The sequence below is a fragment of the Tachysurus fulvidraco genome, chromosome 2, assembly GCF_022655615.1.
Source record: "Tachysurus fulvidraco isolate hzauxx_2018 chromosome 2, HZAU_PFXX_2.0, whole genome shotgun sequence".
NCBI classification, from domain to species: Eukaryota; Metazoa; Chordata; class Actinopteri; order Siluriformes; family Bagridae; genus Tachysurus; species Tachysurus fulvidraco.
Genome location: NC_062519.1, coordinates 40,391,339 through 40,410,227, shown reverse-complemented (window position 1 = coordinate 40,410,227; position 18,889 = coordinate 40,391,339). Strand labels below are relative to the sequence as shown.

The 18,889-nt window shown below is 45.1% G+C and overlaps 1 protein-coding gene across 1 annotated transcript in view; it reads right to left on the bottom strand.

Annotated features, from left to right (window-relative positions):
• Nucleotides 1-4,819: 4,819 nt before the first annotated feature.
• Nucleotides 4,820-18,889, bottom strand: part of ccdc102a (coiled-coil domain containing 102A) — a 47,686-nt gene continuing 33,616 nt past the window's right edge. The window contains exons 7-9 of the mRNA XM_027153190.2: nucleotides 11,404-11,574; nucleotides 11,137-11,240; nucleotides 4,820-6,357 (exon numbers count right to left, since the gene is read on the bottom strand). Coding sequence (XP_027008991.1) covers nucleotides 6,216-6,357; nucleotides 11,137-11,240; nucleotides 11,404-11,574 — 417 coding nt within the window. The 3' untranslated portion in view covers nucleotides 4,820-6,215. The remainder of the gene's footprint in view (nucleotides 6,358-11,136; nucleotides 11,241-11,403; nucleotides 11,575-18,889) is intronic.

Below are 18,889 nucleotides of genomic sequence, written 5' to 3'. Positions count from 1 at the left end.
TTGTTAGTGTTAGATAATGCTCCTAAACCTGATGACAGAACTGATGCTAATGCTAATGCTAACTCCACAAGTTAAACCCCACCGCACTTTGTGTTCATGATTTTTCGAAGAAAAAAAAAATCAACAACAAAAAAACAACACTTGTTTAAATCTTCTTCGGCTCCAGAAACAAAACCGATCGAGATCCTGATAGAATTTGAGAAATCTTACATGATGGAGCTTTAGGGTTGGACAAAACCTGGACTCCTCGACAAACACTTTGGTCTAACGGACGTGTCTCTTTGCTTGTTTTCTATGTAAGAGAATTAAAGAAGGCTAAACATCTAAACAATTAAAACGTCTAAACAACTCAAAACAATTCTTATTCTTTATGTCTCCATCACAGACGACCTTTAACTTCGAAGAAACATTACGAATCATAAGCTTTATCTTACCCGATTACGGGTTTGTACTTGTTTTTCTTTGTGCCGCAGCTATCAGAGGCATCTGTTCTTCAATGAATGACCTGAACATTAACATGAAGCTTAGACTTCACCACTGCAACAGACAGGAACAATACTCCATATTTGCTTTATGCTAATGTCTCTTGACTAAACGGTGACGAGACATTCTCAACTAAGGCCTCGGTCTTAGTTCTGCCACGGGACAACTTAGCTGCAATAATCAGATAAGAGTCGCTGCTCCTCCACATCGAGAGGAGTCAGCTGAGGTGGCTCGGGCATCTGTTCCAGATGCCTATTGGACGCCTCCCTGGGGAGGTGTTTTCCGGGCATGTCCAACCGGGAGAGGCCCCGGGGAAGACCTAGGACACGCTGGAGAGACGATGTCTCTCGGCTGGCCTGGGAAGGCCTCGGTATTCCCCCGGAAGAGCTGGAGGAAGTGTCTGGGGAGAGGGAAGTCTGGGCGTCTGCTGCCCCCGTGACCCGGTCCCGGATAAGCGGCAGAAGATGGATGGATGGATGGATGGAGTCGCTGAATATTTTTGCACTCACCTTGTTCCCACGTAACGGGTAGCTGCGGCCATGTCGCACAGCGTGATAAGCAGCTGTTAATTAGCTATTAAAAGTCTTTCCTAATCAGGAACAATTAAATAGCTTTAATTTGCTGGGTGAATCGAACACGACTCTGAATACATGTAGCATGTAACCGACAGCCGATCGCCTTGAGTTCTGTGGTAAAAATTGTATTCTGTTATTGAAACCTGAATTGCACATTTCATTTTCTTTTTTACTAGATCATCAAACACATCAGACACCGTGTCATCGTCCTCCGTCTCGCCGCCTGGTTCAGTGTTTAGTTTAATCTCAGATACGTTAACAAGTTCAACACCTTCACTGGCACTTATTATCGACTGCTGCTTCTAGTCGCCGCTAAGGCTGAGGCTCGAGTTACGCCTTGTCGTGTAACACCATAGCCGATGAACCTAAATTTCCCAGGACTGATTATTAAAAAGAAGTACAATCCTGGGAAAACTAGGGGGCACAGTGTCTTAGTAGTTAGCACGTTCGCCTCACACCTCCAGGGTTGGGGGTTCGATTCCCGCCTCCACCTTGTGTGTGTGGAGTTTGCATGTTCTCCCCGTGCCTCGGGGGTTTCCTCTGGGTATTCCGGTTTCCTCCCCCAGTTCAAAGACATGCATGGTAGGTTGATTGGCATCTCTGGAAAATTGTCCGTAGTGTGTGTGTGTGTCCCCTGTGATGGGTTGGCACTCCGTCCAGGGTGTATCCTGCCTTGATGCCCGATGATGCCTGAGATAGGCACAGGCTCCCCGTGACCCGAGAAGTTCAGATAAGCGGTAGTAAATGAATGAATGAATGAATAAATCCTGGGAAAACTGGGATATTTGGCAACTCTATGCACTTTTACAGAATTAAAAAAAATAATTATATACATATTTCTAGATTAATGATGACCTCGTCAGTCAATATCACAAAACTAATTTCAAAAAGCAAAATGAAAGAAGTTACTTTTCTTCTTCTTTTGATCTTCAGGAGATCTGGATGATGTAACTTCCTGTTGTGGTGTGAGGGTTTGAGACGTTTAAGTGAAACAGATTCAGACGTCAACGAAGAGTTAATCTGATTAGTAAAGGAACAGAGTGATTTGAGTGTAAGGTGAAGTTCGGCAGTGGTCATAACTGTTGTGTCGATTATAAAAGGATCTCGAATTGTGTTGAAACTTTATTAAGTTTACTTTACACTCCGAATTGTGAAAGCGATCTCAAACATCTCGTTCATCACACAACCACAGATGAGTATTCTCTGATCTCATCCTCTCTCTCTCCGGCTCTTAACGCTCCGTCTCTGTTCTCTCTGCGCCGATCGCTCCATTAGCGTCCATTTTCAGAGCGCCGGTTAGTGCGGATTTCCTAATGAACTCAGAAACGCTGTAAAGTTTCCACTTTTCCTTCACCGTAATGGCCGTAGCTCTAATTATCGCTCTCTAGGAGGCATTAAAAAAAATCCGCCCACATCTCTGCATTATCTAGATTATGACGTCTGCTAGCGTTAAAGCTGTGAAGAGAGAAGAGACCTTAACTTAACGCCTCGGTGCTCAGACTAACGCTAAGGCTAATGCTAGCTTATTAACGTTTGCTTTTAATTACAGACAGTAGATAGTTAGCATTGTAGCATTAGCTGACTTGTAAGTGAACTTACTTAGCAAACCGCTAGTGAGATGACATTTAAGCATTTAAAATTATTTTAAATAAAGTGAACGTGTGTGTGTGTGTGTGTGTGTGTGTGCAAAACTCGAAACCTATCTGGCCCTCAATCAGCAATAAGCTGTGGCAACCTCCATAACCACAATGACCAAGCGGACCCTGATGAAGACCCTGAGTAAACCCAGGCTGAGCGAGAGCACGTGCTGGCAGTAGAACAGGGCCGATACAAACGGACCTGGAGCTGTAAAGAGGACAGACGGTGTTCACACTGTGACCTCAGAGCTGTAGAGACAGAGCTGCATCTCCTAAACCAATACAACAAATATAAAGAACTTCTAGTCATTAGGAGACGACATCACCACTGGGTTTCAGAGCTGGAGTAATGTTCAAAAGCTCCCGGTGCTGCTGGGGGAAAAGATTCATGCTGCACGACTGTAGACAAATATGTAGCAACACTGTAAACTCTATAGTCATGATAATAAAGCTCACTGAATTGAACTGAAAAAATGAGAGAGAGAGAGAGAGAGAGAGAGAGAGAGAGAGAGAGAGTGTAAGAGAGAGACAGAGAGTGCGTGTGTGGCAGAGTGAGATACAGAGAGAGAGAGAGAGAGAGATACAGAGTGTGTGTGTGAGAGAGTGTGTGTGTGTGTGAGAGAGAGAGTGGGAGACAGTGTGTGTGTGTGAGACAGTGAGTGAGTGAGAGAGTGTGAGTCCCTTCCAGCTGCACACTTATGTAATTACAGGATCTCAGGACCTCTCAGTACTGGAGACGAGTCAGAATGAATAACTGACACTACGACTCATTAAATTCTGTCTCAGTGTACCTGTGTGTGTGTGTGTGTGTGTGTGTGTGTGTGTGTATGCTGCTGGACTGAAACAGGAGAGGTGGTGGTGAATAATTAGGATTTTCTAAATAGCACAAAGACACAACACACACTCTGAACACACACACACACACACGTTCAACACGCACACACTGAGCACACGCTCGTTCAACCCACACTCTGAACACACACACGCTCTGAACACACACAAGTTGAGCCCAAATTCTCATGATGATGATGATGGTGACAATAGTGTGGCAGCTGATCGAAGAAACTTGTATCTGATTTTGTGCAGAACTCCAGTGTTCAGCACATCCACACTGAACATAGAGAGAGATAACACTGCAACGTTGACACTGCTCACACACACACACACACACACACACACACACACACACACACACACACACACACACACACACACACACACACACACACACACACACACACACACACAGGTCAGGGTTGTGGTGGTGTTACTGCTATGTTTACTGCAGGTGTGTTAAAGCGTCGTGCTGCAGGAGTTCAGCGCTGAACAGCATGTGGTGTTTAACACACCTGAGTCAGCGTGATGATCCCCACACACTCTCACACACCCCAACACACACACTCACCAAGTCAGCAAAACACACACATGCAGCAGGATTTAGTATGAGGCACACAATACTCACATCTGTGCAGAGGTTTAAATGTCCCATGTTAGAGCTTCTTACTAAAATCGATGCTCCTTCTGTTCTTTTGGCTCCACATTTTACACCTTTAGTAAAACACCGCTGCACTGAAGCTGGGACATTCCAGAAACTTCTGCAGAACTCGCTACAGGAAGAACTTCTGAATTCACACCTTTTCATTTATGGTATATGATATTTCACACTCAAACATGAACATGTACATACACTCCCGAGCGCGCGCGCACACACTCCCGAGCGCGCGCACACACACTCCCGAGCGCACGCACACACACTCCCGAGCGCACGCACACACACTCCCGAGCGCGCGCACACACACTCCCGAGCGCACGCACACACACTCCCGAGCGCACGCACACACACTCCCGAGCACAGACACACACTCCCGAGCACAGACACACACACACACACACACTCCTGAGCACACACACTCCCGAGCGCGCACACACTCCCGAGCACACACACACACTCCCGAGCACACACACACACACTCCCGAGCACACACACACACTCCCGAGCACACACACACACTCCCGAGCACACACACGCACACACACACTCACACTTGCGCGCGCACACACTCGCACGCACACACACACTCGCACGCACACACACACTCGCACACAGACAGAGAAAAAGCTGAATAAAACACACAGTCTGTGTTTATACACACTTAATATGTATAATGCTAAATACAAAAAACTGTAATACAGAACAATTTATGTAACAAAAAAATATATAAATATTTATCAGAACGACGAGTAAAAACGTCCTGCTGAAGAAAAGGAGAAGTCTGTAAAAGTCTGTATTGGTCCTCGTTGTTGGTGGTTGATGTTTATCCAGAAGGAGAATTGTTTTAGGGCTTAAACAGTAAAAGCAGGAAGAAGCCGAGCTCAAGGTTCGAGCCAAGGACACACGGGGACCGTGCTAAAGAACTAAACACTGAGTACTGATCACCTCAACACTGTGTGTGTGTGTGTGTGTGTGTGTGTGTGTGTGTGTGTGTGTGTGTGAGATAGAGACAGAGGAATAGAGTTTTACACAGCACATGACGCTACGATGCATTCACACGGAGATGATAAACACTTACACACTCGACCAAAACAGCATGGTCTGTCTCAAAGGGGGCGGAGCCAACAGAGTCCACAGTGGGCTACACTGAAAGGGTTACAAAAACACTGAAGCACTGAACAAAAATCATAAAATCAGGACTATATTTATATGATATATAAATATATATGATGTGATCCGAACAGCCAATCAGACAGCTCACTTTCTGCTCCATAACCTACAGCGCTACGGAGGGCGGAACGCTCAGGACACGCCCCCGAATCCAACGGCAATCTAGGTGTGTCAGACCTCTAATACCAAAACACACACATACACAGACGAAGGCAAACACGATGGAGATGAGTGTGAATGTGGACTAAATCTTTACACAGAACCCACGACACGACACTGCGTTCTTTATGAGACGTATAAAAGGTGCAGAGGAATATAAAAGTCGTACAGGGAGCTGATGAACTCTGTGATTATTTGGCTTTTACACTGGGACACTACAGTTACCTACATTTGGTGAACAGGGGTGTGTGGGCGGAGCTTGATGTGGTGTGGAGTGCTGAGTGTGCAAAGAGAATTAATCCTAAATTGATGTCTCTTTTTATTAAACTGAAAAATGAAACACGAATCAAACCATGAAGATTCTTTGGCGTGGTTTAACACCAGGAAATGAACTCAACACCTGCAAGCTTCACCTACTCCACCCTCACACCTGTAGAGCACCGAAGCGTACAGTACGGCCCGGTGGAACGGCACTCTGAGGGTCTATGAGCGCGACTCGGAGCGAGAATTAATAACGAAGACGACGTGAGTGAAATGTGTTTGATGCTGATGTCACTTCCTTTTCCAGCTCCTCTGCTCGGTCTGTACAGGAAGCACAGAGGAACCGTCCCTGTGTCTCACAGACGCGGTCCACATCAGAACCTGTCCCGTGTGAGCGGACAGGTTAAAGGTCACGGTCCGGATATTATGGGATTGCGATCAGGGGATCTGAATCTGGAGCTCTTCCTCGTCGTCGTCAGGGTCACTGGCTGGGCGCTCGGGGTCATCGGGGCAGAACCGTGAAGAGGACGACGACGTTCTCATCTTCCCGAACAGACTCGGGTTCTGCTGACGCCTCAGCCTGTCAGATTAGGGGGGAAAAAAACAAACATCAAGGTGTGATCTGAAATCCGTTAAGGTTTGAAATGTCAGATGTGCTTTGTGCGGCGACATTTTCACGAAACAAAGCAGAAACCATAAAGAGACGTTTTAATCTCGGCTTCCTGAGGTTCCGTCCTCACCACAGAGAGCTCTCTGAGCTGCTGTGAATCGCTAAAAACAGATAAAAATATCTCGGGAATGATTTATTAGTGTGTGAGTCAGGAGGACTGAGGTGTGTTTTGTGATGATTCGACTTTAATTTACAATGCAATATGTCTTTGTGCAGTTGGTCTGATGTCTGTGTATTACAGGACTAAAATAAAGCAGAAGGTAAAATACAACATGCTGAATTCACTAAACACACACACACACACACACACCCGTGTTCTACTCTATGCTACTTGTGCAGACACGATGGTCCTAATCCTCCAGAGACATTTCAGTAAAAACAATAGCTGCCTGCTGGATACACGCAGGACAAACATTAAAACCCGCCCACCTCCAGACAGACACGCCCACCTCCAGATAAACATGCTCACTTGCAGATAAACAAACCCACCTCCAGGTAAACACGCCCACTTCCAGGCAAACATGCCCACTTCCAGGTAAATACACCCACCTCCAGGTAAACACACCCACCTCCAGGTAAACACACCCACTTCCAGATAAACACACCCACTTCCAGGCACACATTGGCAAGAGAATCTATGCTAATCAGCTGTGCTCGTTCTAAAACGTTATTCGTTTCTATAGTAACGTTTTTTTCCCCAAGTTTTCTTTTAGGAGACTGAGACATTTTAACCTGTAGTGAAGGAGTCTCCAGTGTGAGCTCTGTGTATTAGAGTCAGAGGAGAAGATAGAACCTGAAGTTCTCCACATCTTCAGGGCAGACGAGTGTTTTTCACTAACATGTTGAACAAACTGTGACTTTTTTCTTTTCTTTTTAACTTGAAGAGAGAGAATAAAGAGAGTCTGGTGAGGAAACACTGTTTATAGCCGAGAGAACAGAAGACACAACAGGAAGTCACTGTCGTTCCAAAAACATTACATATACTCTATATTGCCAAAAGGTTCATAAATTTAATCAGCATCTGTGAAAGAATGGGTCGCTCTCAGGAGCTCCGTGAATTCAAGCCTGGTCCCATGAAAGGTCATGAAATTTCCTCCCTACTAAATATTCCAGGCGCAAAGTTCGCAGAACTCACTGACTTTCTACGGTCAGTAGCTACAGACCTCTGAACTTTGTGTGGCCTTCAGATAAGCATGGAAAGGGGTTTTAATGGCTGAGCATCTGCATCCAAGTCTTACATCACCACGTGCAATGCAAAGCGTCGGATGCAGTGGTGTAAAGCACGCCACCATGGGACTCTAAAGCTGTGGAGATGTGTTTTCTCTGGAGTGACGAATCACGCTTCTCTATCCGGCAATCTGAATGACAAGTCTGGGTTTGGTGGTTGCCAGGAGAGCTTTATTTGCCTGACTGCATTGTGCCAGGTTTGGTGGTGTGGGGTTTATGTTGTGGAGCTGTTTTTCAGGGGTTAGGCTTGGCTCCTTATTTCCAATGAAAAGAACTCAATGATTCAGCATACCGAGACATGGGGATGGCCCTTTCCTGTTCCAACATGACTGCACACCAGGGTCCATAAAAACATGGATGAGTGAGTTTGTTGTGGAGGATCCTTACTCTCCTGCACAGAGTCCTGACCTCAACCCTTTGGAATGAATTAGAGTGGAGACTGCGAGCCGGGCCTTCCGGTCCAACATCAGTGCCTGACCTCACAAATGCACTTCCAGAGGAATGGTCAAGAATTCCCATAAACACACTCCTAAACCTTGTGGAAAGCCTTTCCTAATGATCTGAAGCTGCTATAGCTACAAAGGGCAGGCCAACTCCATATTAAACTTGTTATTAAACACCTGTTACATGCTGTGGTGGTTGTCGGTTCTCTGTGTTTTTCGTTCTCTCTCCCTTTTCTCCGCTATCGGTCTCCTCATATCCCTGCCATTGGACACCTTTCCTGTCGATCTTAATTTTCATGTGTGACATCTCTCGTCGATCCACCAATAATCCCGCCTATTTAAACCCGCCACCGTTCATTTGTGGAGTTCGCTCGTGTTTCTGTTGGACTTCAACCCTGTTTGCTGATTTGTTTGCTGTGTTGTTTTTCGTTTCTATGTCAGACTGTTCGTCTAACCCAGTTTGTTAGTCACTCGTTCTGCGTCGCTACGTTAGTGTTCATTTGCCCTGTGTTTATGTGACTGTTAATATTAGGGAAAGTGGACAGGTAAGTACGTCACGTGACATACGTAGTGCAACACGTAGGTAGTCATTACTGTATTAGACACACTAGGTTAGGAGCGCGTGCCACCTTCTGTATGTTTTTATTATGGGTAGGTAGTGTAGGTTAGTTAAGGCGTCGTTCGACGCTGAAGATTTCTCTTATTACCTTTTCCTTTGTAGCTTAGGTTAGAGGGTTAAATTTGAGTTAGAGTGGTTTTGTTTTGCTTATTTGTTTTGGCACCGCTCGTGCCCCTTTTCCCTTTTGTATCTTTGTTATCTTGTTTCAGTAAATATTGGAAATATTATCAGCACCTGTTTCTCGTCACCTCCAATGAACACTTTCGGTAAATCACAGTTTGTTTTTGTTGCCCACTATATTTGTGGTCCTTGTCTTTGAATATAAATCATTTTATATTGTTACATCCCATCCATACCCCTAAACACCCTCTGGGATTGTAACAACACCCCGGTAATCTGTTCTTTACAGGGGCAAGTCGTGGCCTAATGGTTAGAGAGTCTGACTCGTAATCCTAAGGTTGTGGGTTCGAGTCTCGGGCCGGCCACGACAGAGATGCCCTTGAGCAAGGCACCGAACTCCCCGACTGCTCCCCGGGCCGCAGCATAAATGGCTGCCCACTGCTCCGGGTGTGTGTTCACGGTGTGTGTGTGTTCACTGCTGTGTGTGCGCGCACTTTGGATGGGTTAAATGCAGAGAACGAATTCTGAGTATGGGTCACCGTACTTAGCCGTATGTCACTTTCATGACATTAAACACTGTTATATTTGGTTAGTTGATGTAGGGTAAGAGGAATAAAACACTCTATGATGTGCTGTTACTGTCACACCAGCACACCAACATACACGTGCACACACACACAGTGTTTACTATTAATTATATTGCACTTCTTTCGGACAGGACTGATGCTCCCTGGGAGAAAAGCACCACGGCGCCCTGACAGGAATCGTCTGAGTTTAAATGGTGCTAAATTACACATTATGCAGTTTTGAGTGCACTTACTCGCTAAAACACTAAAAGCTTTTCAATTGAGGTCACTTAGAGAGGTTCTGCTTACTCAAGAATGACAAAAAAGAGGAATACACAAAGAAGAACGTGTGTGTGTTTGGGGGGACGTTAATCCCACCCTGACGCAGGGCTTCGAGCAGTGATATCTCTGATTCCCTGCATATTTCAGCATTTTAAAAATCTTGAATGAAAATGAATGTAATAAAATTTCATTATATTACGCAAGATTCATTCTTATTTTTTAGAATGTTTCTTAAGTTAGAAAATGAAGTTTTCCACACGACCATTATCGGTTCTGTCGTTTGCGATCTGTAAAAGATATGTTTATTTGTTTGATGAATCAGACCAAGCGAGTCGGCTCATTTGAATTCGGTCTCTGTTCGGTGAGTCGGTTCATTCTATTTCAGCTCCCGAATGGCCAAACATGAATATTTCGCTTTTGAATTTTATTACCCTATAAAACCCCTCAGCTCTTCGGTCACTGTGACAACACCAAGCAGAATCCCCCACTGCCAGGCCACTCTGGGTTTCCATGGCAACCGTGGACACATGCTCCATCTGTCACGAGACTGGCTCTGCCCTCTTCTGTATCGCCATGACTACATGGAAACGGGAACCACCAGCTTTCCTAATGTTCTCTCTCACACTCGTTTACACCACATCCCTCTCTCCCTCTGTCTCTGACTGTCTGTGTCCATGCCTTTCTCTGTCTATCATTGCCTTCTTCTGCTGGTCTGCTTCTGTCTCTCTCCATCTATTTATATGATGTGTCAGATGCCTATATCCAGAGTGACTTACAATCGCCTCATTTATCCAAGTGAGCAGCTGAGGGATTGGGCTTTGCTCCAGGGCCCAACGGTGGCAGATTGGTGGTCCTGGGAGTGGAACTCAAAACCTTCGGTTAGTCCAACGCCTTAACCACTGAGCTACTGCGGTCATGTCTCACTGTCTGCCTCACTATTTAGTCTCTTCTCTGCTGGCATCGACAATAATCATCCTCAGTGTCATCTTTAGATCCTGCAGGGTTCTACCGCTTTATTTAATATTTAATTTTATAAATTCCCAGTATCTGTAGCTAACAAAATGCTAATGCTTTGCTAAATGCTAAGTACTTCTTTTATGTGAAAAACTGCATATGTAATGTAATCTCTGTGTGTGTGTCTATTGACTCATCTGCCTGATGAGGGGGGTTCAGGCTTCTTCAAGTCTCCCTGTTACTATGGTAACCCATGGCTAGGCAGCTCAGGATTGGCTGCAGAGAGCCATGAGCCAAAATGATTGTGTGTGCGCGTGTGAGATAGAGAGAGCGTTTGTGTGTGTGTGAGTGCGAGTGTGAGTATGTGTGCCTGTGCAAGTGTGTGAGCGAGTGTGTGTGTTTGTGTGTGAGAGTGAGTGTGTGCGCGAGTGAGTGTGTGTGTGTGTGTGTGTGAGTCTGAATGCGTGTGTTGTTTAACCTGGACTGTAAATGTTCTAGCTGAACTTGAAGGTTCTCTGATTGCTCCACTTGTTCATCCAGAGATCTCTGCAACTTCCTGGTCTGGTTACGAGAGTCATCCAGCTAACACACACACACACACACACACACACACACACACACACACACACACACACACACACACACACATTTAAAGATCAGTAGTAGTCTAATAAAAATCTTGAATGCTTCTGATGATCACGTGTTAATTACAGAGTTTTCCTGAAAACGCTAACAGAACGTTCACCTCATCCTCAGCTTGACCCAGCTCCTTCTTCAGCTCCTCTACCCTCAGCCTCAGCTTCTTCACCTCCGCTTCATGCTGCTCTACTCGCCGGTTAGCATGCGCTAACTCTGCCGTCTTCTCCTGGTACTGCTTCTTCACCTTCGTATGGATGTGACGCATGTCTGCTAGCTCCTAAAAAACACACAATTTCAATAACTTCAATAACTCACTTAAAATAGAATAAATATATTAACTGCACTCAAGCTTTTCTTGGGCAAATTACAATGAACCCAAGGTGTAAACATGAGGTCACCTGCAACTAAGAATAAACAATTAAATTATTTGTTTTAAATATTTCCCAAAATAAAGTGGTTCGACTTTATACGACCAATATGGTTTTAAATTGTAAAAAAAACAAAAAAAAAAAACAAAAGAAAACGGGGCAGTGGTGGCTCAAGTGCTTAAGGCTCTGGGTGGTTGATCAGAGGATCTGGGTTCAAGCCCCAGCACTCCCAAGCTGCCACTGTTGGGCCCTCGATCGAGGCCCCTAACCCTCACTGCTCCAGTGGTGCTGTATCATGACTGACCCTGTGCTTGTATCCCTCCAAAGTTGGGATACATGAAGAAAGAATTTCAAGTGAAAGTGACATGCGGCTAAGTTCGGTAACCCATACTCAGAATTCGTTCTCTGCGTTTGACCCATCCAAAGTGCACACACACAGCACTGAACACACACACAGTGGGCAGCCATTTATGCTGCGGCACCCGGGGAGCAGTTGGGGGGGTTCGGTGCCTTGCTCAAGGGCACCTCAGTCGTGGCCGAACCCGAGACTCGAACCCAAAACCTTAGGGTTAGGAGACAGACTCTCTAACCATTAGGCCACGACTTCCCCTTCACTGACTTCACTGTGCTGTAATGTAGATGTGACAAAAGAAAGACTTCTATAAAAACTTTCAATACATTTTCTCCCAAGCAGAAACCGTGTGACACGAAGAGAGTGAACATTTTGTTTGTTCAACTTCTCTGACAATAAATCTGAGATCTAAAGCATTAGACACCACAAATAAACAACAATAGAAAATAAACAACAACAAGGGGGCAAATACTTTCTCACAGCACCCAACATTCTGAATAGGACCTTTTTAGAAACTCTTTCAGAGAGGAAAACACTCTAAGAGAAGCCCAAAGCATTTTGAAGGGTTCTCCAGGAGGAATGGAGCGTTATTGACCTAACGTTTGTTACTGCAAATGGTTTAAAAGGGACAGAACATTTACGTTACATTTACACTCCATATGGACAGAAGAACCTTTAAGAGTTCCGAATGAACGTCCTCCTGACGTGTCTCGCTGAGCTGATGGACGTGTTATTAACGAGAATAAAACACTCTGCTGATGTTACACACGAACAGCTGTATCAATTTTGGGAGAAAATAAAACTGAAATCGTTTCTAATCACGAGCTCGAACGCACAGCACGGAACACGGCGCTCCTCAGAGAGAAGCGTCCAGAAACTAATGACCTGAACGTTTCCCAAAACTGAGTCCAGACTCGAGACTGAAAACATTAAAAAAGAGGAAAAACATTGAATCTTCATTGGTCTTCACACCAAAGTAACTAAATCTGTGAGAAGGTGCAGGTGTGTGTGTGTTCACAGAGGGTGAAGCAGGCGTCGTTCGACACGTGCCGACGCTTCGGTAGGAGAGAAGAGATGAAGGGCGGGCAAAAAAAAAACAACAAAAAAAACATCATCAGTCAACATCAGCTCTGAAGAAGTGATGGTGAGAGGCGGTGTAGTTACTGTACATCTCCATCCATCCATCCATCCATCCATCCGTCCGTCCGTCTGACTCACACACTCAATGACTCATCACACACACACACACACACACACACACACACACACACACACACACACACACACACACACACACTCTCTCTCTCTCTCTCTCTGCAGGTTCCACATCAACAAGCATTAACCAGGATTCAATCAAGTATTATTATAAAACAGCCAAATTCATGAACATGAACATTTTACATCACAATTTATGTTTTTCATTCTTTAAGCATCTTTCAGTATTAAACAATAAGAAATGTGGGAATTATCCTCTGAATTAAAACAAACAAATAAATAAATAAGAACAGAAAGAGAGGATGCACAGCAGGAGAACATGAGCAAAGTGAGATAGGAAAAAGGGGGCGGGGCTTAGGGGCAGTTAATATGGCAGAGTTCAAAACTGTCAGTCATTCCAGAGTCACAAGCTGATTGGCTCATCTGCTGGTTTTATTAAAAGGTGAAGATGAAGACTGTTCACATTCACTCACTGTCTGTCTCACCCACCTTCACTCACTCACCCTGTCTCATTCATTCACTCACCCACCTTCACTCTCCCTGTCTCACTCACTCACTCACCCACCCTGTCTCACTCACTCACTCGCCCACCCTGTCTCACTCACTCACTCGCCCACCCTGTCTCACTCACTCACTCGCCCACCCTGTCTCACTCACTCTGTCTCAATCACTCACTCTCCCTGTCTCACTCACCCACCCACCCTGTCTCACTCACTCACTCACTCTGTCTCACTCACCCACCTTCACACACCCTGTCTCACTCACCCACCTTCACACACCCTGTCTCACTCACCCACCTTCACACACCCTGTCTCACTCACCCACCTTCACACACCCTGTCTCACTCACCCACCTTCACACACCCTGTCTCACTCACTCACTCACCTTCATACACCCTGTCTCACTCACCCACCTTCATACACCGTCTCACTCACCCACTTTCACACACCCTGTCTCACTCACCCACCTTCACACACCCTGTCTCACTCACCCACCTTCACACACCCTGTCTCACTCACTCACTCACCTTCATACACCCTGTCTCACTCACTCACCCTTCCACCCTGTCTCACTCACCCACCTTCATACACCCTGTCTCACTCACTCACCCTGTCTCACTCACCCACCTTCATACACCCTGTCTCACTCACTCACCCTGTCTCACTCACCCACCTTCACATACCCTCTCACTAACTCACCCTGTCTCACTCACCCACCTTCACACACCCTGTCTCACTCACTCACTTACCCTGTCTCACTCACCCACCTTCACACACCCTGTCTCACTCACTCACCCTTCCACCCTGTCTCACTCACTCATCCTGTCTCACTCACTCACTCATTCACCCTGTCTCACTCACTCACCCTGTCTCACTCACCCACCCACCCTGTCTCACTCACTCACTCACGCTCCCTGTCTCACTCACTCACTCACTCTCCCTGTCTCACTCACTCACTCTCCCTGTCTCACTCACTCTCCCTGTCTCACTCACTCACTCTCCCTGTCTCACTCACCCACCTTCACACACCCTGTCTCACTCACTCTGTCTCACTCACTCACTGTCTCACTCACACACCCTGTCTCACTCACTCACCTTCACACACCCTGTCTCGCTCATTCACTCACTCACCCTGTCTCACTCACCCACCTTCACACACCCTGTCTCATTCACCCGCCCATCCACCCTGTCTCACTCACTCACTCACTCTGTCTCACTCACTCTCCCTGTCTCACTCACTCACTCACTCTCCCTGTCTCACTCACTCATCCACCCTGTCTCACTCACCCACTCTCCCTGTCACAATCAGAGATGAGAGACGAAAGAAGGGAAAAAGAAGCAAGACAAAACTCAAAAGCATCAATAATAAGAAAATAATGGATGTGATTTTTATCATGATGTCTTGCATCAGCATAACAGGCAGCCGGGGAGAGATAAATGATGTGTATTTACTGTATGTGTGTGTGTATGTGTAGTTTTTGTCCCAGGCTGCAGTGTCTTATTGATTTTTAGGTCACAGGCAAAAACGTCATCATCACATTTTTAGTTAAAAAGTCACAGGAGCAAAAAAAAAAAAAAAAAAAAGTGTGAAAAATAGAGCATGCAACACACACCGTGTCTGTCTCTCTCTCTCTCTCTCTCTCTGTGTGTGTGTGTGTGTGTGCGTGTAAATGATGTTTTGCACAATGAGATGGAGTGATTAACTGAAATCCCACAGGGAGACGGCAAAACAGTCTGATCGGAGCTCGTCTGGGACAAAACAGGTACTTTACATTAAATCTGTTAATTAACAGTCTGGCACTGTGTGTGTGTGTGTGTGTGTGTGTGTGTGTGTGTGTGTGTGTGTGTGTGTGTGTGTAAGACAAATACAGTTCATTAAAAACAGTAGAGCAGTTTGCAGTTTAATGGAACGTACAAAAAAGTGATTTATTAAAAAAAATTTAGTTAGCAAAAAAAGTGCCACGTGATGGTAAAAACAAACAGCTGTGTTGCACAAAAATAATATGATCATAAATATGAGGAAAATACAGACGGCATTCATCATATTAAAATAAAACAAGGTTTAAAAGTAAAAACCTAAAGCAGAAAGTGAGATCAAGTGCAAAACAGCGTTTTCTCCTTAAAAAGGAATCCTGGGTGTTTTGTGTGCGTATGTGTGTGTGTGTGTGTTTAGTAAAGTGCTGAGCGAGTTGTGATGAATAAAACATGCTGCGGTCTGATGAATGATCCATGATGAAGGAGAAATGAGGGATTAGTCATGAAGCTGGAGCAGAAACGCTGTCAGTGTGAACGTCTTATACACACACAAACACACACACACACACACACACACACACACACACACCCTGAAACAAACTCTCACTTTATTAATGCAAGTCAATGTCCCTGTTCACACTGCAGGTAAAAGTGGCCCAAATCTGATTTTTTTGGGGTCATGTGACCAGGTCAGACTTCTTCAGGAGTAGTATGAACACTCAAATCTGGCCCAGATCAGATTTTTTCAAATCAGATTCAGACCACTTCCATATGTGGTCCTGAATCAGACCCAAATCTGATTTTTTTCCAATGTGGCCGCAGTGTGAACAGCCAAGGCCGATTTGATGCGACTTTTACGTCAATCTACATCGACATTCGTCACAATTACGCGCTTTTTTGCTTAACACACACACGTTACCAGTCACGTTTGTGTCACGTTGTCACCGGCGCGCAAAAAAAAAAAAAAAAAAGTTTTCGCCTGCGAAAAACCTTTTTTTTTTTTTTTTTTTCCCCACGAAAACGTGACACAAACGTGACTGGTAACGTGTGTGTGTTAGAGTGTTATATAAAGTGGTTACGTGAACCAGCTCATAATGTTTGCATTGAATACATCACATTACGTCCTCCATAACCTCGCCAACTTTTTAGCGCAACGGCGTGCTGCGTCATCATTATCGTTCGTTTGCGCATGCGGTCAGTTCGAAACAGCAAACGGTTCTCACTAGTATCTGATATAGGCCACATTTTAAAAGGTAATGTGAACAGCCAAACAAAAAAAATCAGATCTGAGCAAAATATCCGAATAGAGCATTAAGACTTGCAGTGTGAGCGTGGCCAATGACAATCTGACTGAAAGTGGGTGTGGCCTAAAAAAAAAAAAGAAAAAAGAAAAGGTGTTCTGCTTATTACTGGTGCTTGCAAAGCAATATTCTTGTTATTGTCCCGCAGCTTTTGTCCTAGACCCATGAATGAGGTGTCAAATCGACCGGCTCATTGAGGAGAGGTGTGCTATGTCTTTTATAAGCGACCCCCCCCCCCCCCCGACTCCCATTATAAATTTTGGAGGTTTATAATTCGGCAAGTTTTTGAGCGATTTACACCGAACTCGACCAGCTCTTTTAGGACCTTACTCTGGACAAAGTTTTATTTCAGTAGCAACATTTGTCCAAAAGTATTGGCACCCCACCGGGCATTCACGCGATTTCATGTGTAGCCCCGCCCCCAAAATAGGCACAACATGGACATGTTATGTATCAAAACACTCAGCACGATGAGGGGAACTGACGTCACGTGTAGCCCCACCCCCAAAATAAGCAAAATCAAAAGGTTAGCACAACATGGTCATATATCAAAACACTTGCCACGTGCAAGCACCATTCACATTTTCTTCAGGAAATGTACATTCTAGTTATTATTATTACATACGAACCCCACTGCTACATCTCTGTAAAAGATACGGCGGTAGAAACAGCAGTATTTAATTACATTTACTTCGTTCCTTTCTGTAATATTTTCTAATGGATTTAAATGGTTCAATTTCCTATGCTATAGAAATTGAAATAGAAACATATCCATCGCCATGCAGACGTGTTCACGTGTTACATCTGGAACTGACTCACTGACAGACATGTAGCCTCTTCACACGCACAGCTAGCTGCTAGCTCCTCGGACACAAAGCCGACAGCTCTGACTTCCTGATTCGGAGTCGAGGCGGCTGCAGATTTCTCCACGAGGACCGAAGCTGGAATAATCCTCAGCAGCACCGCACACCATCTTTAGCCCGATTCGGAAAGGATTAGGTTTTACATCAGGACCCAAATCCTGCATCCATCATTTTCAGCCATGTTGCTGTTATTCGCGGTCGTCCTGTCAGAACGTTAGTCTTTCTCTGGTGTCATTTGGATCAAAGCCTTTTCTCACGTAATGACATGTGGGCGTGTCCACATTTACATATTCATGGACCCTGGTATTGTTAATGAGGGTAAAGTTTCTTTCAGTTGTTTCATGTTGATTAAAAGATTTTTACGGCACACACACACACGCTACAGGGTCTGATCCTAATATCGTGTGACCTTTGACCCTGAGCTCAGAAATCACTGCACCATGATGTTCCGGCTACATTTATTTTAGTTCCCGCGATCGATTTCCCCAGAGAGGACCTCTGTGCTGCATGATAGTGCTGTTCATCTCTCTGTGTGTTTTTAAGCTCCTCAGCACATTTTGGCTCGTATCCTCATAGTTCACACATTGTTCGTTCACCTTCACTTCACCTCCGCTGTCCTTTCTTCTCTTCCTCCTCCGCAAGCCGAGTCCGCCGAGGACGGACTCTGCGTTTTTTTCTGCTGACCTGCGATGGTAACAAATATAAAAAACAAAAACAAAAAAAAAAACCTGGCAACCGGAACTAAATAAAAAATAAGCCTCGAGTCGAGTCACGTGGAAAATCGGTGTGAGGCTCTTTTTAAATCCAACTCTATTTGGATAAAAGTCATAAATGCGCACTTACAATGATGACTTTTTTCCAGAACGTCAAAAATTATCGGACTATAAAAAGAATAACCAGGATGTATTATTTGTCACACACACACACACACACACACACACACACACACACACACACACACACACACACACACACGTGCGAGCTGTAGATCAGTAGTAATGGCATGTCATGAGCGCAGGAGGAACTCGGCACTTTGCTCCAGTGGCTCATAAATAAAGTGCAGCAGCAGGTGATAATGGACTCGTTTAGAACAGACGCCACCCTGGAACCTGTGCTAATGGGAGCTCTTTAGACAGGTCAGGGATCAGCCGACGGCAAATGGGAGATCGTTTATTTTCGTTCGACGTGGAGACTGTAAACTCCGGCAGCCGCGCGCACCAGCTGACCGCACGTCCAAT